The 21150-nt window shown below is 52.4% G+C and overlaps 1 protein-coding gene across 1 annotated transcript; it reads left to right on the forward strand.

The window, feature by feature from the left end:
• Nucleotides 1–1748: 1748 nt before the first annotated feature.
• On the forward strand, nucleotides 1749–18809 carry STRIP1 (striatin interacting protein 1). Its single transcript, XM_019730478.2, has 21 exons — nucleotides 1749–1971; nucleotides 4342–4411; nucleotides 5124–5198; nucleotides 5567–5701; nucleotides 5798–5918; nucleotides 6695–6763; nucleotides 7802–7908; nucleotides 8018–8145; nucleotides 9037–9219; nucleotides 9535–9752; nucleotides 10709–10774; nucleotides 10898–10961; nucleotides 12064–12135; nucleotides 12587–12661; nucleotides 12890–12987; nucleotides 14224–14350; nucleotides 14556–14656; nucleotides 15348–15414; nucleotides 15919–16023; nucleotides 16648–16852; nucleotides 17850–18809. The coding sequence occupies exons 1-21, from the start codon at nucleotides 1792–1794 to the stop codon at nucleotides 18095–18097; spliced, it is 2514 nt and encodes an 837-aa protein (XP_019586037.1). The 5' UTR covers nucleotides 1749–1791; the 3' UTR covers nucleotides 18098–18809.
• The last annotated feature ends 2341 nt before the right edge of the window (nucleotides 18810–21150 follow it).

Consider the following 21150-nt stretch of genomic DNA (forward strand, 5'->3'; position numbering starts at 1 on the left):
GGAAACACGGTAGATGTCAGTTGTGTATGGGTTATATGGGGTTTGCTGATTTTATCTAAGAAGCCTCTCACTCTTAGTCCTTTTCCTGCAAATTCCTTAGTTTTTCCTATCAGCTTGGACCAGCCCAGCTTGGCTGGAAAGCTGATTACAACGTGTGTTACTGGATACGAGAAGGAACAGGGGCAACGGACAGGAAGATACACAGGAAGTAGCAACATGGTGGCTTTGGACCTCCCCATTATTTTATAACAAAGACTTCTAAAGCACCTGCTTAAGAGGAACCCTGGCAGAAATCATGCGAAAATTGCATCACAGAGACTTTCTGAGAGTTGAGCTGGGGGTGCAGAGCAGCCAAGATGCAGTTCTTGAGAGACAAAGATGGGTAAAATGCCTTTACGGATTTCACAGCGTAGTAACAGGTAATTATTACATCACCACTAAGATACCTAATGGGGATCTCAAACTTGACATGTCCAAAATAGAAATCTTGATCTTCCCCACAAACCTATTTTTCTTTCTCCCAGATAGCCCTATTTTTATAAGCAATACAACCACCCACCCAGTTGTTCAAGCCAAAAATCTAGGACTCATCCTTTATTCCTCTCTATTCTGATAGGAGTCCAGCCTTTCAGCAAATCCTGTTAAATCTACCCACACTATATAAAAATATATCAACCCAGCGCTCCACCCTGGTGCAAACCATCATCGTTTCTGTCTATATAGTCTAGACTGCCTACCTTCATCCACTCTTGCAACTCTTCAATCCCTTCTCCAAAAGCAGCTAGATTGGTCTTTTAAACATCAGACTGTAACACCTCCTTAGTTAACACCTCTAGTGGTTTTCCATTTCACTTAGAATAAAATTCAAACTCCTTTCCACGCCCTTCGAGGGCCAGCATTTATCTGACCCCACCATTATCTGGCCTTCATCTCCTATAGTTCTTCCCCTGGCTCATTCAGTTCCTGCCACACTCACCTCAGGGTCTCTGCAGTGAGCTGGTCCCTCTGCCCTCGTGGCCTCCATGGAACTTTGCATGGCTCTCATTTCTTTCCGAACTCACTCAAAATCTGACTCTCAGGCCTACCCTCCCTGGGCAGCCCACCTAACATAGCCAGGATCCCCCCACCCCCATCACCACTGCCACCTCCTACTCCCTTACACTTTTTTGTTTCTTCTCGGCACTTATTTCTCTACTATTATATCTGTGTGCTCATTGTTTATCTCTCCCACCAGGCAGTATGTAATGCACCATTAGTGCAGGAACTTGATTTGTTCCTCATTCTATAGCACTGCCTGGAGCACAGGAGACATTCCTTAAGTGTTTGTTGAGTGAATGATGAATGAATGTCACAGCTGTAACTGTTTTATCGATCGATTCATTTGTTCAGCATATCTTCCCCATGTAAACATGAATTCTGTGAAGACAGGGAATGTGTCCATTTTGTTCACTAACTACATCCCAAGATTTGAACAGGACTGTAAAAGTGGCAAGTGCAAAGAAATATTAAAGGAAGGAGGGGGGCAACTAAAATGACTGAAGGAGCTAAGAGAGGATTCACAGATAAAACGACATCTAAATTGGAACTGAAAAGGAGTATTAACTAAAAAGACTGAGAAAGCTGAGAGCTCAAGCAGAGGGAATCTCGCGAGGTGTTGGGCAGTCAAGATGGCTTCCAGCACTTGCCGCCACACTTAATATGGCGACCAGGGAGCGTTCCTGGAAGAAATTACGCGAGAGTTGCATTACGGCTACTGTCCGCGAATTGAGCCGGGGGTGTGGAGCAGCCAAGATGGAGCCGGCAGCCGGTGTCCCCGGCCCGCTGATCATGAACAACAAGCAGCCCCAGCCGCCGCCACCTCCGCCGCCAGCGACCGCGCAGCCTCCACCCGGGACACCGCGGGCCGGCGGGGGCCTCTTGCCCGGGGGCAAAGCACGGGAGTTCAACCGCAACCAGCGCAAAGACTCGGAGGTCAGGAGCTTCGGGGGGCGAGGCTAGTACCGGGCGGTGGCGGCGGCAGGGTCCCGGGCCCGGGGCCGTCTCGGGTCCACGATGGGTTTCCCAGAGGGTTCAACAGGGCCTGGCCGGGGAATTGTCATTTTACAGCGAAAGGAGCGAGGCGTAGGCTGCTCCCCGCGGGGCCCGGGGTGAGATGCCGGGGACTCAGACCCGAGCTCCGCCGCCCGGGAGAACCGCCGGGAGCCAGTGACTGACGGCTGGTTTGTTCCTCCGGGGCGGGAGCTGTGGACGCGGCGTCGCGGCCCCAGTTCGGATGTGAAGTGTCAGTGGTCCGCTTGCGCTCCAGGGGGCCTGGCGGCTGACCCCTGATCCCTGACCGTCTCCGGCCTCTGGTCCTGTGGGTTCCGCAGCGCGTGTGGGCAGGGAAGAGACTGACCATTGTTTGGGAGGTACTTGGAGGCTGGTCGGAGCTAATTATCACTAAAGGTACTACGGCGCCCAGAGGTTGTGAGAGTAGGAGGGGGACGTTCCCTGGTCAGTGTGACCTGAGCCAGTGCAGAGTTGACAGTGCTGGTGGTTGGTGTACCCAAGTGCGCCCATGCTGAACGGTTCAAGATCAGAAATACACATTGTAAGCGTGAGTTAGGGCTCAGCATTCCCTCCTCTCTTACTAGTGGGCTGTTCCGGAGACACCGGAGTCTGGAGCTGACTAGTCACCTCACCCCGAGTTAAAGAATTCCTCCCACTGCTTTCCAATTGTAGAATTCATGAATGAAGACACACGTCGCAGCGTTTTAGGGCTCCTTAATCAGCAGGTTCCCAGAGCACTTACTGTAAGATTTCTTTTACTCAAAACAACTCCCAGGCCGGTCAGTCAGGCACTTAATGAGAGGGAATTCCTCACTGTCCGGGCGTAATGTACCAGGTCATACCAGCGTGATAATACTGGCTTTAGACGTGTGAAATCAGTTCCTCTCACGCTCTTGTTTTCTGTTGGCAAGTGCAAACCTTTGGTAGAACACGTCAAAACTTGGCGAGTCCAAAGTAGACATACTTTGAGCTGGAAGTGAATTATTTGAAAAAAGCAATGAAACCGACCTGTTAGGAGCCCTTGTATGGTGGGGTGATGGGACATCAGTAGTGACTTCTTAATAATTTTTCACGTGTGGAAGATTATGAAAGTGGCAGGAGGGAACCTGCCTCCATCATGAGAGGAGTTATAGTTTAAAAAGAGTTTTACATTTTCTGAAGTAGTCATGAATGGTCAAATAAATAACCTCTGATACATTGGAACTTCTCTTTCAACCCTTTCATTTCTATATAGACTCAACACGTGGGAGGTCAGTCAGTGAGGACATTTAAGCTGAGAGACTTGTCTAAATTCATTTTCTTAGAGATCCTGATGCTGTGCTCAGCTCTTTCTGGAATCATAGCTGAAATCATTGGGCTGGGGTCCTCAGCAATGCCCGGAGGCCAGGGAGGCTGACACTTGATAAGAGTCCACACTGTGCTGCATAATTTCGACTGGTCCTTAAAAACCTTCAAGATAGATTTTTTTGTCATCCCCAGTGTCTGTGGATGTTATTTCATTTTGTGTTATTCAGTGTCTGTGGGTATGTTATTTCATTTTGTGGGTGACGTTTGTCTTCTCAAGCAGATTGTAATTAAGCCTGAGGTCCTCACATATTTCTTCACTTTGTCTCTCTTATCAGAACAAGGCTTCCAAGATGGTGTGTTCTCAATGATCACCTATCTCCAGCAGTAAAAAGATTCTCTTTGTCACATTCTCTCCTGTGGGTGGGAAAGAAGCCATTCTGTTCAGCTGCGGCCTTCTCTGTCCATTCTCACTGAAATTGGAGAGAAGGGCAGGAAGGCTGAGGGTGTCAGGTCATTCTGTCCTGAGCTGTTGCTAGTTCACTAGCCAGAAGGAAGTAGGCTTCCGGAATCTTAGCAGCGTGTGGAATGCTCATTCACTGCACGGAATACATGGAAGCTTTGTGTTCATTCATCCAACAAGTGTTTATTTGAGTATAGACCATTAATTCACTCATTCATGCCGAGTAGTGTGCTAGGCATTGTGAAATCATTGGTGAGCAAAATGGACAAAGTTCCCGCTCTCAAGGAACTTGCAGTCTCACAGAGGCAGATACTTAACAAATACACATGCCCGTATATAATTACAAGTTATGATAAGTGCTCGGAAGGAAAAGTGCAAGGTGCTCTGAGAGACCTGAACCAGGAGACAAAATATTGCGCTGAAACATCAGAAAAAATGAGGCAGTGATGTACTGTAGCAACAACAGTACCTGTGGAAACACGTGTTTCTTCCTTTGGGAAACACTCACAGTGATCTTCGGCTTTACTCTCTCCTGTTCTCAACAGGGCTATTCGGAGTCCCCAGACCTCGACTTTGAGTACGCTGACACTGACAAGTGGACTGCAGAGCTCTCGGGTAAAAGCACAGACTGTCATTCTATCGGGGGTGCTGTTTTCCTTACTGGTCTTTAGTAAAATTATGAGTGAATGTCATTTTGGATTTCGTATTTTTCCCCCGAATTAGTTCCAATAATTACTGGATTCCAGCCTGTGTATCTCATCATTTTGGCTTGTCCTTTACTTGGATGAAGCATCTCATGTGCTCAGCTCAGCTGCCTGAGACCGTCCCAGTGTAGACAGTGGTGCTCCTTGGCCGTACGCTCGCCCCCTGACACTGGTGTGTCCTAGAGCCGTGGGTCGCGAGGAATGCCAGCATGTGTGCACATCCGTCAGTGCCACTGATGCTCATAGGTGACAGGTTAGCCTGAGCTGCTTCTCTAGATTCCATAGCGCAGGTCTTCTTCCGGAGGTAGCAGTCGCTTGAGAGACACATGTTCGCGGTGGCAGTCAGCCTCTGGCGCGGCATGGTGGGATCGACGTGCACAGGCTGGAAGTGCCTGGACTTACGTGTCACTGGCATTCTGGGTATCAGCTCCAAGGGGAGTCGGCAGTCTCTCCGTCGTGTCCATCAGCACTAAGGCCCCCTTAGTAATTAGAAAACATAGTCCAGGAGTGACTGTGGCTCAGGGGCAGAGTTCAGCCTAGAGGCAAGTGCCTTACTTTCTCTGCTACGTGTGAAACCTGCCGTGGACTATGGACTGGGAGCTGAGAGACTTTGTTCTTGACAGAGCTGTACAGCTACACGGAAGGGCCAGAGTTCCTGCTGAATAGAAAATGCTTTGAGGAGGACTTCCGGATCCATGGTGAGACGATTCTTTCCACTTCTTGGTTTCTTTCAGCCCACATCACGAGCGATGCAGGCTTTCTCTTAGTCATCTGAATGACCCGAGTCATCCTGGAGTAGCCTGTGAAGCCTGCTCGGCCATGATTATTCCAGATGTGACATTTAGGGTGGGCTTGCAAGTACTCTGGTGGTGGCTTTTCAGAGTGTGCGTATTGGGGGGGGAAAGAAACTTTATGTGATGAAAATTGCACCAAACAGCAATGTTTCGGTCTGAAACTTCAAATTCATAGCGCAGCAGTATGTGACCGTATCCCTTAACGTGGTGTTCGTTCCATTGTGAGGAGTTTTCTGGGCTCACATGTAACTAAGTGGTCCCTTTCCCTGCAGTGACAGACAAGAAGTGGACTGAACTGGACACCAACCAGCACCGCACCCATGCCATGAGGCTGCTGGACGGCTTAGAAGTCACAGCCAGGGAGAAGCGACTCAAGGTGGCCCGGGCAATTCTCTACGTCGCCCAAGGTACTGAGTGGACCCCCACGGCCCCCTGGCACGTCCGTCAGTGACGTAGTCCAGTCAGATACAGGAGGGGCTCAGTGAGCGCGCCCTGTCTTGCAGGCACCTTTGGGGAGTGTAGCTCGGAGGCTGAGGTGCAGTCCTGGATGCGCTACAATGTCTTCCTGCTCCTGGAGGTGGGCACGTTCAATGCTCTGGTGGAGCTTCTGAACATGGAAATAGAGTGAGTTCTGAGGGGCTTGAGGAGGGAGGGGAGGCAGGGGCACGGGGTAGGGGGACAGAGCTTACAGAACTACCTGGTCCCAGGCTCCGTTCTGACCAGCCAGTTCGAATAACGGGAGTTGCTCACCCAAACCTTGATGACTAATGAGGGGTCCCTGCCGCTCACTAACACCGGAGATTTCACCAGACGGTGCAGGTCCTGCCCAGGCCTGTGGCCCCTTCAGAAGGAGGCCTCTCCTTTGAACCCCCTTTTGAACCTGCAGACTGCACTGTGCTTACACTGCAGTTCCCCTCAGCAGGAGGCCAGGCAGCAGTCTGACACGTGGGCTCAGCCAAAGCCTGCCTCTGTCACCACTAGTCCTTTGTTCAGTGGACAGGTCGGCTGCTGCCCGTCTAGGGATAACACCATCAATAAAAAGAGCTGAGAACACTCACTGAGAGCATGTATGTCCCAGGCATTGTTCTGAGTACATTACATGTACTAATTCATGTCAATAACACAGGTACTATTATCATCCCCATTTTGCAGATGGGGAAGTTGAGGCACAAATAAGTTAAGTACCTTACCCCCAGGGCACATAGCTAGTAAGTGTTAGAGCCAGGATTCAGACCTTTGCAGCCTGGTCCGGGGCCTGCGTCCTTACCCACTGGGTCCTGTGGCCTCTTGTGCAGTCTAAGTACATGTAGCGTTTCATTCCCCCTTGGGCAGCACTTGTGAGGGGAACCACTTCTCTTCCCTCCTGGGGGAAGGCACTGACTCTCCAGTCTCTCCTGCAGCAACAGTGCCGCCTGCAGCAGTGCGGTGAGGAAGCCGGCCATCTCCCTGGCTGACAGCACAGATCTGAGGTGAGGCCGCAAGTATGGGCTGCCTGAGTGTTGGCCAGAGAGTAAGATTGCGCGCAGGAGGCGGGGGGGTAGGGGTGTGTGTGTGTGTGTGTGTGTGTGTGTGTGTGGTGGGGAGTAGACGGGGCGTTCTTTGCTGTGTGCACATTCCTTCTGCACACACTGACCTGCAGGTGTGATGGGCTTAGTGTGGGATTAGTTGGCCTCGCTGAGGGCTCTCCCTGTGGGGACTCTGGGTTGGGACTGTCAGAAGACATCCAGGGTGAAGCCACCCAGAATAGAGCCACCGTGAAGTGTGGCCTCCTGTCCACACGCTGCGGAGAACTTGGCAGTGAAGCGTTTTGTATTTGGATGAAACACACAGTGTGGCTCCTTGGGCTCCCACCTTCTCGTGCACAGCTTACCCCCCAACTGTGGAGGGTTGGTCCAGACAGCTTCCTGATGCTTCGTGGCTGCACAGCAAGTAATAGCAATTGCTGAGCAACAAGATCACCTTCCCATTTCTGTGAGGATGCGAATGTCTCTTTGTGCATTTGGAGGTTTTCAGACTGGGGGTTGGTGGTGTTCCCCACTGTCGTTAGAGTCCCTGGGCGTCACCCTGCTCGCTCCCGATTTCCACTCCACCGTGGTAAACACCTTCTTGCTCTCACTTCCACCTGCTCTGCCTTGGTGGACCCGACCCCCCCTTCCCCAGCTCACTCCCACCTCTGTGTTTGTCATTCCAGGAAGCTTAGGGCAGTCGATTGGCCCAGCCATTCTTGTTCATATTCATTCATTCAGCAACCATTTATTCAGCACCTGCTTTGAGTAAGCACTTTGCTAGACACTAGAGATACAAACAGAACCCGATCTGGTCCCACCCTTAGCCACACGGGGCAGAGGAGGAAACGCCAAGAGGCGCTCTGCGCTCGCTCAGTGTTGCAGCCGTTCCAGCCCACCCCCGTCAGCCGGCCTTTGTGCTCAGGCTTTTCTCATGGTAGCTGCGAACGCAGGAAGCACAGGTGCTCCCTGAACCCCTGTCCGCTCTGCTGTCGTCCTCAGGGTCCTGGTCAACATCATGTACCTGATTGTGGAGACCGTTCACCAGGAGGCTGAGGGTGACAAGGCCGAGTGGAGCAGGATGCGACAGACCTTCAGGGCCGAGCTGGGTAGGACCCTGGGGATCCTGTGTCGAGGCCCCTCTGGGAGCTGCAGCTGGCGGGCGTCGGGAAGCTCCTGTTCCTGCCTGTGGTCCTGAGGTCTTGGTGTCGCCTCCAGGTTCCCCGCTGTACAACAATGAGCCATTTGCCATCATGCTGTTTGGGATGGTGACCAAGTTTTGCAGCGGCCATGCCCCTCACTTCCCCATGAAGAAGGTGCTCTTGCTGCTTTGGAAGACAGTGTTGGTGAGCATTTCCTTAAAGGGGGCCTCAGGGGCTGGGGAAGCTCGGACTCCTGTTCTCCCTGGGGCTTCCCAGCGCTTCTTTCATAGGCCAGCTCTGTGGAGCCAGGGCTCAGTGAGTTTAGGACCCCCTTCGAGTGGTCAGCGCATTTTATCTTGGCCACACTTCCTCTTGGTTCCTCACGAAGCCCCACTGAAGCCAGAGAGGAAAGCTGAATTGCTCAGAAACAGTGAGACAAAGTGGCCTGAAATGGCTAAACACTGCTGTGGTTTTGGCTTCTAGCGGGCTGTTTAGCGGAAGCTTCTTTTTTATTTTTTATTTGAACATCTAACAATATATAGTTGACCCTTGAATAACGGGTTTGAACTGCACGGGTCCATTTATATGCAGATTTTAAAAATGTAAGTGGCCTCGCGCAGTTCAAACCATTGTTGCTCAGGTGTCAGCTGTATTTTCAGTCTGTGGTTTTAAATCCACACGTAAGGAGGGCTGATTTAAGTTACATGTGGACTTGCAACTGCGCTGGGTGTCGGCACCCCACCCCTCACACTGTTCCAGGCGCAGCTGGACTTTGAAAGGCTGGCAGGTACAGCTTTTGAAGCATGTGAGTCTCTGACTTTTCTAGGATCTTGAAGGGTTAGGATCTTCAGCCTGCCTTTGTTTGCTGAAGAGTCTGTTGTGCAGAGAGAGCTTGGTGTGTCTGTGCAGCAGGCTCCGCCAGACTGTTTTCTGCTCTCCCTTCCTGATGTCACGGAGCTCTCCTGTGGGTGGATTTAGTTCCTCGTTCAGAAGTTGTGTGGGTCGCAGTGTCATGGGTGCTCTTAAGCCTGACGCCGTGATCAGGGACCTGCTCGTGACGTCTGACCCTGGCTCTGTACCCTGTGTGTGACGCAGTGCACGCTGGGTGGCTTTGAGGACCTGCAGAGCATGAAGGCCGAGAAGCGCGCCATCCTGGGTCTCCCCCCGCTGCCCGAGGACAGTATCAAAGTGATCCGCAACATGAGGGCTGCCTCTCCGCCAGCATCTGCCTCGGACCTGATCGAGCAGCAGCAGAAAAGGGGCCGACGGGAGCACAAGGTTAGGGTGACAGAGGTCCCTGCGACCTGAGGGTTCTCAAGGCACACACGTGCAGCGGCCTGGTCCCTGGACAAGTGGGAATTGTCTCTGATCAGCGAGTCAGAAGGCAGGCCTCCCGGGCCTGGTTTATCAGGACTACTCAGGGGTGGCACTTTTGAGGGACTACGGCAAGAAACAATTTGTCATTTGGGCCCAACCTTGACGTGATTGGCTCTCTACCTACCTCCTTTCCGTGTTACAGCCTCTCTAGCTTCCCTGCCCTTTCCTGGTCCATCACTTGGCTCTTTTGTCTGCTCGTCCCTCCCTCTGTGTCAGGCTCTGATAAAGCAGGACAACCTGGATGCCTTCAATGAGCGGGACCCCTACAAAGCCGATGACTCTCGGGAAGAGGAAGAGGAGAATGATGACGACAACAGTCTGGAGGGAGAGACGTTCCCCCTTGAGCGGGATGAGGTGATGCCTCCCCCACTCCAGCACCCCCAGATCGACAGGCTTACCTGCCCAAAGGGTCTCCCATGGGCTCCCAAAGTCAGGTGAGTGTCAGACCTTTGGAGCACTGTTGGCTTCTGAAACCAGAGCCTTCACACCCACAGGCCTGGCCCTGGCCTGCAGCACCACATGGGGTCCTCTGCAGGGCAAGCCGACCTTGGCTCTGGGATAAGGCTCGCTCAGTGCGCTGTGCTCGCCTGGGGTCTCGGGTCTGGCCTTACTGACCTTGCACAAAGAGACCCTCTATAGCTCTTGAATCAGTAATAGGAGTTACCTCTTGGTTAGACATGATGGTAGCAAAGGGGGATGGGGAAAATTAAAGCAAGGACATTTAAGTGATGCTATCCCCACCCACCCTAGGGTTGTATATGGTTTTTAACAGAAAAATTACAGATTAGGGAAGAGTTCTTTTAGACTCATAGTTAAGATATTTGAGATATATGTGCATGAGTCACTGGTTGGGAAGGTACTTGTAAGTGGTAGCTGTTTGAAAAGGCACCAACTTAAGAAATAGATGAACATGTGAAAGGCTCTAGAAGTCAGTTTCTTGATCCAGATAAAGCCCCAGTTTTTAGTGATCCATGGTGAGAATAGAAAACAGGTCGTCAAAAAATACAAATGCTGATTGTTTCAGACAGGAAAATGTGACCCATGAAAAAAATCAGTAGCTTATAACTCTAATTGTTGTAAAAATTTTTAATATTTGAGAAGTTCTGTTGACTTATAAATATCTGAATAAATATGTTTTTAAGTTTGTTGTATCACCTTAATTTTATAAGTAAACTAGTTACACATAATATCTTTTCAGGTTTTTGATCCAACAACTTTATGAAGGACATTAAAATAGTCTGAAGATTTCAGTTTTCTTTTTTTCCCAAAAAGAAAAACAATTTTGGGAGACTTTTCCTTCTGTCTTCACAATTTCTGGACGTTCTATATTTTATTAACCAGGACACTTGCAGTAACGTTTAATAAAAACCTTGCTCTCTTTCTTTGGCAGAGAGAAAGACATTGAGATGTTCCTCGAATCCAGCCGTAGCAAATTCATAGGTTATACTCTAGGCAGGTGAGTGTGATCTGAGTTCCTTTTGAAGAAAGGTAACAGGAAATTCACTCTCCTGGCCTTTGGTGTTGGGGACCCAGGTGAATTAATGGCTAGGCTTAACACAGGGCCTTCTTTATTCTCCAGTGACACAAACACAGTGGTGGGGCTGCCCAGGCCAATCCACGAAAGCATCAAGACTCTGAAACAGGTAGGTGGCTTTGGGTGAGCTTTTGGCCTAGTTTGGTCCCAAGTGAGGAAAGTGAGACCAGCCCGTTGGCAGAGGCCGTTTCAGACTGTCGTCTGCCTGAAGGAACCTGGGGTGGAGGAACGGGTGGGCTAGGGCAGTACCTTTTAAACCAGTTCTTCATAAGTTTTCCTTATTTTAGCTGAGCTTTTATTGTGGATTTACTGGTGGTTTATTGAAGATTATGTTACCTGACAGTTGTTGGAGTTTTCAAGGGGCCCATGAAATAGTCCCCCCTTTTCCTTGCTGAAGTTCTAAGGCAATTGAGATGGAGGAGTTGGTAGGTGGAGATCGAAACACCAGCTTTATTGCTGATGAGAGCGATTGGCGATGAGGCATAAGAACACGGGACAATAGGTGTCCTAATCCCTTCCTTCCAGAATTAGACTCACCCACCCAGACCCGGGCAGTGCTGGCACCTTGCTGTGCCTGGTTGAGGAGCAGAAGAGAGCACAGGCTTTTCTCTTGTTTTTAAAGAGAAAAGAGAAAGGGCGGGTGAAGAACGTCCTGTCCCTCCTCCCACAGTCACTCACCCGTTACTGAGGGGAGGAGTGAGTGTGTGGGAAGGGCCAGAGAGACCAGCAGTGTCTGGCACGTGTACGTCCTTCCACAGGGGAGGACACATCAAGAGTGGGGAAGAGGTGGCTCCCCTAACAGTGTATCTGGAGCATATGTGTTTCTGTGTTTGAAATACATTTTTGAAGTTGGTAGTACTAAGTGGGCCTCGTGCTGCCTGGCTTTTTGAGTCCTTGAGTACTTGCTTCTGAGTCCTTGAGTACTTAGTTCTGTTTCCTGTTGCTGCAGCTACCTGAAAGCCCCTTTCTCTCCCTTAATTTGCTTTTTTTCTAATCTATTGTGTGCTTTTATATTGGTTTTAAGAGGCTTGTGCCCACATAGAAAAATACCTGGGGGTTGGAATTTTAGTTAGAGATCTTTGCGGTGACTTAGCCCTCTTTGAGAGAGTGTGTTGGAAGAAACTTCCATGGGGTCTTTGCCAGCGTGTGGGGCGTTTGGCTAGAGAAGGAGCAGTTTCCCCCAGTGCCTCCTTTCCCTTCTCTGTCCCCAGCACAAGTACACGTCGATCGCAGAGGTCCAGGCGCAGATGGAGGAGGAGTATCTCCGCTCTCCTCTCTCGGCGGTGAGTGGGAGGCGTCTTCGCCCACAGGGTCCCCAGCTGTTCCCAGGCGCTGTGCTGCCCCAGGCCCTGCCCTCCAAAAGCTCCCAATCTTGCTCCCACTGCAGCGGTGGCATATGTCTGGTGCAGGGGTTAAGAGCACAGACTCTGAGCCAATCACCTGCCCGTGAATCCTGACTCCACCACTTAGTAGGTGACAACTTAGGCAAGTGACTGGATCTCTTTGTGCGTTAGTTTCCTCACCTGTAAAATGGGAATAATAATGGTACCTTCTTCATAGTTGTGGTAAGAATTAACCTAGTTACTAATGCCTGTCAGCTGGCATTAGTCATTATTCAGTCTGCTGTCATCATCGCCACTTAGCTCCGTTCTGCAGACTCTCCCCAGCCAGCTAGCAAGCTGGCTCCGGAGACTGGTCGGGACTGGGTTTGGATCTGTGCCACTGTGTTCAAAGGGAGAAGAGGAAGTCGAGCAAGTCCCCGCAGAAACCCTCTACCAGGGCCTGCTGCCCAGCCTGCCTCAGTACATGGTGCGTGCTCAGCCCTCCTCAGGAGCGCTCGGGGTCGGGGACCCCTCGGTGGCCAGCATGGGTCCCTGCCACGGGCGCACCCTCCCCACCCCTGGCTGTGAGAGCATGCCCTGCCAGTGTCCTCCAGCCCCTCCTGCCGCCGGAGCCGCTCCGGAAGGACCACCTCTCAGGGCTTAGCCCGGCGCCTGGGCGCTCATCCAAGCTGGCTCCGTGTCCCCTCCCCACCAGATCGCACTGCTGAAGATCCTGCTGGCCGCAGCTCCCACCTCAAAAGCCAAAACAGACTCGATCAACATCCTAGCAGACGTCTTGCCTGAGGAGATGCCGTGAGTATCATTCCTGTGAACGGAGCAGGGCAGGCAGCAGAGTAGAGGGGGAAAGGGAAGTGCTTTCCTTTCAGTCCCACCATTCGCTAGGTTGGTTTCTTTTTTGGCTCAAATTCTCTGTAGGTTAAGTTGAGAGTATTCCTGGCTCAGAATTACTGGATTAAATATTTAGTTTCACTGGTTGGAGAGATGGCTTAGTCCAGTTAGCCTGGATTCTAGTGTACACTCTGCCACTGAGTGAATCGTGGAAAGTCGTTTCCTCCTCTGTGAAGTGAGTCGGGCTGCGTGCGACATTTCCCAAAACACTCCCTCGAAAGCTGTGTGATTGGGACACCCAGGACGTGTAGGTTCAGCTTCTGGACAACCTGCCGGCCAGCTGCTAAATCTGAGCTGGGCGTGGGTTCTTTCCTGTTCTCCAGTGAACTGGCACGGAGAGGGTATTTGTGAATGTCTCAGGGTGATCATGAAACCTTAGAGAGTCTTCCTCCCTGGGACACTGAGCTCATCTATTTGATGTGAGAATATAGACCGAGATCTGTTCTGCTGTGAGAGGGAGCTGGCCTTGCCTGATCTCCCGCCTGCCTTCCAAACCGCCCAGCTCGGAGCCCAGCTCCCGCTGGCTGGGCCAGGTGAGGGAGGACGCGTGGCTAATACCGCAGGTGGTGTCACGGAGCACTGGGCCAGCGTGATGGTCCTTGAATACAGGGTTCCAGAGTCAAATATTATGTCTCCTGTTTTAAAGATTTAAAATGAGAAGTCCTGATTAAGAAACTGATTTAAATGTCTAATCAATATGTTGTACACCTGAAACTAATATAATGTTGTATGTCAACTGTAATTGAAAAATAAATTTAAAAAGAAGATTTAATTCAGTGCTTCCTAAACTTATCTGACTCTGAAACCCTTTTCCCCCATAACCTGAGACATCTCAACGTACTGGTATTCTACAGAACACGCTCTGAGGCTCACACATTCATATGGTGGCAGAAGCTTCGGGGACACCTGGAAGAGGAGAAGTTAATTATTGGAGGCAAAGCAGGGAAATAGGCTAAGAATGTGTCTGGGGCATCACAAGGGAGAAATAAGTTGTGCTGAGCCGATTGCTCAGGAAGTGGGTGGAGGAGCCGTGGGCCTGCCCTCAGATGTCTGTGGGCGCCTGCTGCGGTGGAGCCTTTGCTCAGAGAAGAATTGGGAATCTGAGCACCTGCTGGCTCACCCAGGTAATTGTGTTTCCAGCACCACCGTGTTGCAGAGCATGAAGCTGGGGGTGGATGTGAACCGCCACAAAGAGGTCATTGTTAAGGCCATCTCTGCCGTCCTGCTGCTGCTGCTCAAGCACTTTAAGTTGAACCACGTCTACCAGGTACCTGCAGGGCCTTCCTTCGTGTCCCCTGGGCCAGGGCCGGAGACAGTGCTGTCCCTCCCACCCTGAAGAGCAGAGGCCTTGGCCGTCAGCCCCCCGAGCTCCGCGTGAATGTTCCAAGACTTCCAACCCCAAGGCCTTGTAGCAAGGGAGGAAAGAGGGTAAGGTCCCAAGGGATGTGCTTATTTTTTCCTGTTGGTTTCAGTTTGAATACATGGCCCAGCACCTCGTGTTTGCCAACTGCATCCCTTTGATCCTAAAGTTCTTCAATCAAAACATCATGTCCTACATCACTGCCAAGAACAGGTGAAGAGCAGCAGAGATGAGGAAGGGGCGGGTGTGGCCGGGTGGCAGGGCTCCTAGCTGGCCCCTCCCACTGAGCGCCTTCAGCAGCTGCGAGCCAGCGCTCTGCCAGGCATCAGGGCGCCGAGATGATTGCGACACGGTCCCTGCCTGTGCACAGCACCAGGGTGTCCAATCTGTCTAGTGACAGGCGTCTCATCCTGGGCTCCGGTGCTGTCCTGCCCTCAGGGTCCTCCTGAGCTTTTTTTTTCCCTGAGGAGACCGGCCATGTGCATTGTCAAGCCCTGTCTGCTGACTCCTAAGCCCCTACCCCTCGCTCCTGGTGCCAGCTGTGTGTCATAGTGCCTGCGTATCAGTGTGGTACGTCACAGCATGACTGACAGTCAGACACTGTCCCCAGGAGGGGCTTGGCATAAATTACTTGCCTTCAGAAACCAACGCCCAGCCCCAGATTTCACTGCTGTGGGGAAAACAGGGTCTCCACCCCTTACGAAACTCCAAGTCGCCCTGGTCAGAGGGACCTTAACCCTGAGTCTGGGGATACGTTGGAGCAGGTATTTCCTCACCTGAGCGAAGGGGAAAGCAGGGTGGTGCGGACAAGTAAGAGGAAAGCCAGGAGCCGGCCTGTCGCAGCTGCGGTGCCAGGCCCCTGCCTGTGCTCACGGTGGGGGCCTGGCTCCTCTTGTCCCTGCAGCATCTCTGTCTTGGATTTCCCTCACTGCGTGGTGCATGAACTGCCAGAACTGACTGCCGAGAGTCTGGTGAGTGGCGGGGCTCTTCCCCAGCTGTCCCTTTGGCGTGAGGGTCGGTGGTAGAGAGCCTGCTGCCCCCCCATACGGGGAGGGGTGTGTTCACAGGTGAGGTCACTGTTGTGTGCCTGGCTTTCAAAGCGCTCTAACTGCATAGAAGGGCCGGGGGACGGCCTTGCAGCGTGCAAAGATTTGGATGTAGGGATGAGTTTTCTGGGAGCATAGTCTTCGCTGACCCAGAGCTCCCCTGGTCGAGCTGTTCCTCCCCACATTGGAGCTCTGTGGGGCCTCAGGTTATGAGGGCTGAGGCCACGGCCCCCAATATCCTGCAGAGCCCCCCTTACCCCTGCCCACTTCTGGGATGGAGGTTCCCCGAGGCAGAGGAGAGGAGAGGGTTCCTAGTCCAGGCATGAAGAGAGAGACCCGCAGTTCTGAGACCCTACCCGTGAGTGCCGTGGGACTGCTGAGCTCCCTGCCGCTGTGAGGATCGTGATGATTCCCGGGTTTGCCCTGCAGGAAGCAGGTGACAGTAACCAGTTTTGCTGGAGGAACCTCTTTTCTTGTATCAATCTCCTTCGGATCTTGAACAAGCTGACCAAATGGAAGCATTCAAGAACAATGGTGAGTGAGCGTGGTAAACAGGCATGGGACCCGGGGCTGAAAGAAGAGTGCCGCGCCCGGTACCACCTCCGTACCTGGGGCAGGGGTCCCCAGGTGGGCTTGCTGCTGCGGCTACATCCTTCTCCTAACTTTCCTGTAGCCACATCTTGCATTTTAAGAGCTGATTCCTGGTTCCTTGACGAGTTGAACTGGAGGCTAGAAGAGGCTTAGTTATGCCCTGAAACAAATCCACACTTACGAAAGGCATTTCTCTCTATTCTCAATCTCCACTGGTACCATAACCAGGGTCCTGGGAGTCTCCTGTAACCCTGAGTCTGTGGATGCCTTTGGGGTGCAGAGGTCCATGAATCCTCCGAAATCGTAGGTACACGCACATAGCAGTATTTCTGGTGAAGGAATTCATAGCTTTCTTCATATTCCAGAATGATCCATAATTGGGGTGACTAACGATCCTGGTTTGTCTGGGACTCTCGGTTTTAGCAGTGGAGGTCAGTCCCATGTCCTAGGAAACCCCTTAGTCTGGGGAAAACTGACAGTTGTTTACCCAGAAGGAGTGAGCCGCCGGGTGGTGGTGTGGGCACTTATTTCCGCCCTGCACGTGGCCTGTCTGGGGCCCCTTCCCAGATGCTGGTGGTGTTCAAGTCAGCCCCCATCCTGAAGCGGGCCCTGAAGGTGAAACAGGCCATGATGCAGCTCTACGTGCTGAAGCTGCTCAAGGTGCAGACCAAGTACCTGGGGCGGCAGTGGCGGAAGAGCAACATGAAGACCATGTCTGCGATCTACCAGAAGGTGCGGCACCGGCTGAATGACGACTGGGCCTACGGCAACGGTGAGGCCTGGCACGGGGTGGGGGGGGCGGGGGGGCTGACACGTCCCCTCTGCCCCGAGCTGCCCTCTGAGGATCGGGATGGCAGCTCTGGGGAGGACTGGCGCCTGGTCACCCCCGATCCCTGTCCCTCCTCAGAGTCAGGTCCCTTTCCAGAAATCGTCACAAGACTCTCATCTTTTCTCCCCCTCCTGCAACTGCCTTGGTTCAGGCCACTGAAATCCTCAACAGCTCCTGTTGGCTTCCCTGCCTCCAGTTTCTTCCCCTCCGTCAGTGCCTCAGACTTTGCCCCCATGATCATCAAAATGCAGATGTGGTGGTGGTTCCCCCTCTGAGTAAAACCCTTCACTAGATTCTGATTCCCTCGGAGTCAGAGCCAAGACGTAGCCTCCTCTGCGGTGTGATCCAGCTGCTCTTGAGCCCGGGCCCCTCACACCCAGGGCTCTGGGCCCCCAGAGCGCTCAGTCCGCGGCCTACATTGGCCAGGCCGGCCCCACTTCTGTTCTTCTCCCAGCGGGGTGCCTCCCCACCCCCCTAGCTGTTCTGTATCTGCATTTGGTCCTGCCCCCTCTGAGCAGCGCCTTGGCTGCCAGGGCAGCGTGGGTTCTCGGCCTTTCCTGAGCCCATCGCACCACAGCCAGGTGACTGCGTCTGCACTCCCAGGGCCCTGTGAATTTGTCCCTGGTCCGGGAATTGAGAGAATGAGCTGACAGGCTCTCCAGGTTCCTCCTCTGGTCTTTCAGAGAAGCGCTGCACCTGTACCCCTCACCGGGCCCACATAGGCTGGAGTGTAACCTCTTTCTCCGTAGGTCTGGCTTTTCTCCTTTTACCTGACTTTCTTTTTGTATCTCACAGAGGAGTCCTGTCAGTCTTCCTGAGGTTGGGGCTGAGGTTTCCTGCCCCTGTGAGCAATCAGCATTCCAAGCCTGTGTGGGCCTGGCCCTGAGCTGCAGTGACCCCAGGGCTTGGCTCCTAACCGCATCTTCCTGCTTTGTCCCAGATCTTGATGCCCGGCCTTGGGACTTCCAGGCAGAGGAGTGTGCCCTCCGAGCCAACATTGAACGCTTCAATGCCCGGCGCTACGACCGCACCCACAGCAACCCCGACTTCCTGCCCGTGGACAACTGCCTGCAGAGCGTCCTGGGCCAGCGGGTGGACCTCCCCGAGGACTTTCAGATGAACTACGACCTCTGGTTGGAAAGGGAGGTCTTCTCCAAGCCCATTTCCTGGGAAGAGCTGCTTCAGTGAGGCTCCTGGGCAGGGGGCTGAAGAGGAAGGAAGGGGTGATCTCCAGGGGCCACGGAACCTGTCCTGGCTCATCGCTGCAGTGCTCCCATCGCCCGCCAGGTGGCAGCACAGCCCCGCTCTGCACTCCCCAACCAGCTCTGCACTTGCCGCCGAGCTGAGTCCAGCTTTGGCCGCTCGTGGATCCCAGCAGCCTGCTCAGGAGCAGTCATCTCTCTGCTTGGGATCCTCTCATCCTTCACTCCTCTCTGCCCTCCTCGCTGGACGTGGTTGCAGCTCGTTTCTCATTCAGCCCAAGGCTGGGAAAAGCTGGGATGGGCTGGGAACCCATTGCGTCTGAATTTCAAGGGTCACACGGACTCTACTTGAGACATGCAAATCCTCGGCAGGTCCGCTTGCCAAGGGGGAGGGTTTAGGATTAGGGCCAGGGCCAGAAATTCAGAATCATGGTTTTGCTCTGGGGATTTCTGATGTCATTCCAGCTTCCAGCTAAGTGTCATCCAGAAGAGTTGCAGAGGCTCCCGCACCTGCCTCAGCACTTTGGTTTTGGACAGGGTTGGGGTGGGAAGAGAAGCTTTCCTTAACCAGGGCACCCTCTTGGTTTGCAAGCGTCTGTAAATATCTATATATAAATCTGTGTGAATTCTCTTGTGTCATGTTGGGGTTTTTAATGTGTTTGTGTATTCTGTTTACATTAAAAAGAAGCAAAAACCAATCCCCATTGTCTTGTCTACAGGAAATGTGGCTACAGTCAGGCACGTGGGTTTTCTTGCCAGCATTGCTAGGTCGCCCCCTGGTCCTCTGCCAAGCTGCCCACCTTTCCCATCTGAGGGGGGACTAAGAGGGGGTTGTAGGCACTTACCCAGAATATTCTCTCCTCGCATCAAGCTGAGGTGGCTCCAGCCCAGCTCCAGGGCTCTGGTTGCTGGAGTGACACATCGTCCTGCACCACGGCGTTTGTGTACCTGCAGTAGGGCCCCCGGTGTCGCTGGGTCATCCTCCTAAGCTGGCCTCAGCCACACCAGTGCTAGGCAGGGAGGGCGGGGCTGCTCTGAGCCCTCGCTGGGGCAGGGGGTTGGGACTGAGAAGAAACTTCCATGCCCAGAGGCTAGGCCAGCAGACCATCAGGAGTTAGCTTCAGGGTGGAAAAGAGTGTCAGGGCCCAGGAGCCCCCAGGGCTGGGGGAGAAGCAAGGAAAAGCATTGCGGTAGGTGTGAGTGTGAGGCCAGGTGCCCACACCTGGCCTTCAGGTCCCTGGTACGTCTGCCTCCTCCTCACTCAATCCTGAGGCTCTGCTTCTGAGCAGCTCAGCATTCTGACGCTGGTAAAAGAAGTGTTTCCTTTTCAGAACCTCTTGAAGTTCCCTTATCTTACCTGTAGGCCATGTGTATGGGTTTTACGTCTCCAAGAGGTCTTGACTTAGAAAGGTAGCAGATTCTGGGGCAATCTCCCCTGTGTTGGTTCTGTGCAGTGTCTGCCTGGCCTGGGCCCTGCTTAGTCCCGGTCCAGGCCCTGAGGTGGGTTTCTGGGCCAGGCCTTGATGTGACAGCGTGGCGAGGAGCAGCAGGGGTGGAGGCCAGCAGTGCACTGAAGCAAGTCACACAGCCTGTGAGATGGGAAGTCCCTGCGACTGACTGGTGTTTTGCCCCAAAGTAACGTGTACAGGACAAGGAAATGTGATACAAGTCTTGTGTGCATGATGGATTTTCTGCTGTTTCTTGCCAGGACCTATAGGAAGTATGTACGCGTATCTCGAGGTTTCAGTTTGCATAAGGTGGATTTTTACGTTCTTACTCCACCAGGCAGGCTGCCACTGAACCTGCCTGCCTGAGGCTTTGTTCTCAGTCCCCTTTTTTGATTTCCCCAATCTCTGATGATGCCCTTAACCAGAGGTGCCATTTTTCCTCTTAGTTTGCCAAGGTCTGTAACTATACATAAATCTGTGTAAAAAAGAACACAGAATATTAAAGCTGCAAGGGCCGCAGAGCCTGGCCAGGGGATCCCTATGTCTGTAGGCCCATGGCCAGTTGGGAGGGGACAAGCCTTATCATTGAGTGTGTGCTCGTGGCATATTGGCCATCTGAACCCAGGTCTTCATACCAAAATACCCTTTGGAGCAAGTGGCCACCCAGTCTCTGTGGCTTTACATTTCATCTGGGTCATAAGATGGGCAGGGTACGTGAAGGCCTTTTGTAAATGGTTGAGTTACACAAAAGTTGATTATTGCTAACCAGGCTCAGGGCCCAGAGGTCCTTCCGTCCACTGAGGGATGGATTACCCTGTCACTGTATCACTGAGGATGGGGACTGTCCCTCATTAATCAAAAGAGTTACCCGCCCTCCACAACTAGATTGAAACAACTGCTTGACTTGGAGCTGATGGGTCCTGGAAAAACACACTTAAAACTAATAAAAATTAAAAAAAAAAAAAAAGTTACCACTTACTGGGTGCCAACTGGGCCGCAGGGCCAATATTGATGCTTCCTGAAAGCTCATTTTCTACGCAGTAGCCAGCGTTTTACAACTGTTGAATGTTTACTGTGTGGCAGCCACTGCTCTACGCACTTGGTGTGTGATGTCTTATTGTTTATAATAACCTAAACGGTAATATTATTGCAATACCTATTTTGCAGATGAGAAACTGGCACAGAAAGGGTAAAGAACTTGCCCAAGGTCGCAGAATAACGAAAGCCAGAGCCCAGATGCAAAGCCAGGTCTCTGCTCACAATGTGTGTGTGTGTTCTACCCCCACACACACCCTTTCCTATTAATCATTGTTATTCCCCAGCACGCACCACCAGAGCATTCCTGGGCTCATTTATTCACCTTAGTCAGGACTTAATATTTGCTCAAGCGTGGTCCCTGGCGGGAAGCCTCTTGGCCGATGGCAGTTGCTTTAGGCTCTAACTGGCCACCCAAGCTTGGCACTGGTCTGGCCTCAGCTGCCCCACTCCAGGTCACTCCGGAGCTGTTGCTGTTACCTTTTCTTCCCTTTCTGTTAGATCCTGAATGTCTTTCTCTCCCAGGTCCCAGAGGACTTGTGTGGCTGCCTCTGCC

The sequence above is a fragment of the Rhinolophus sinicus genome, linkage group LG14, assembly GCF_036562045.2.
Source record: "Rhinolophus sinicus isolate RSC01 linkage group LG14, ASM3656204v1, whole genome shotgun sequence".
NCBI lineage: Eukaryota > Metazoa > Chordata > Mammalia > Chiroptera > Rhinolophidae > Rhinolophus > Rhinolophus sinicus.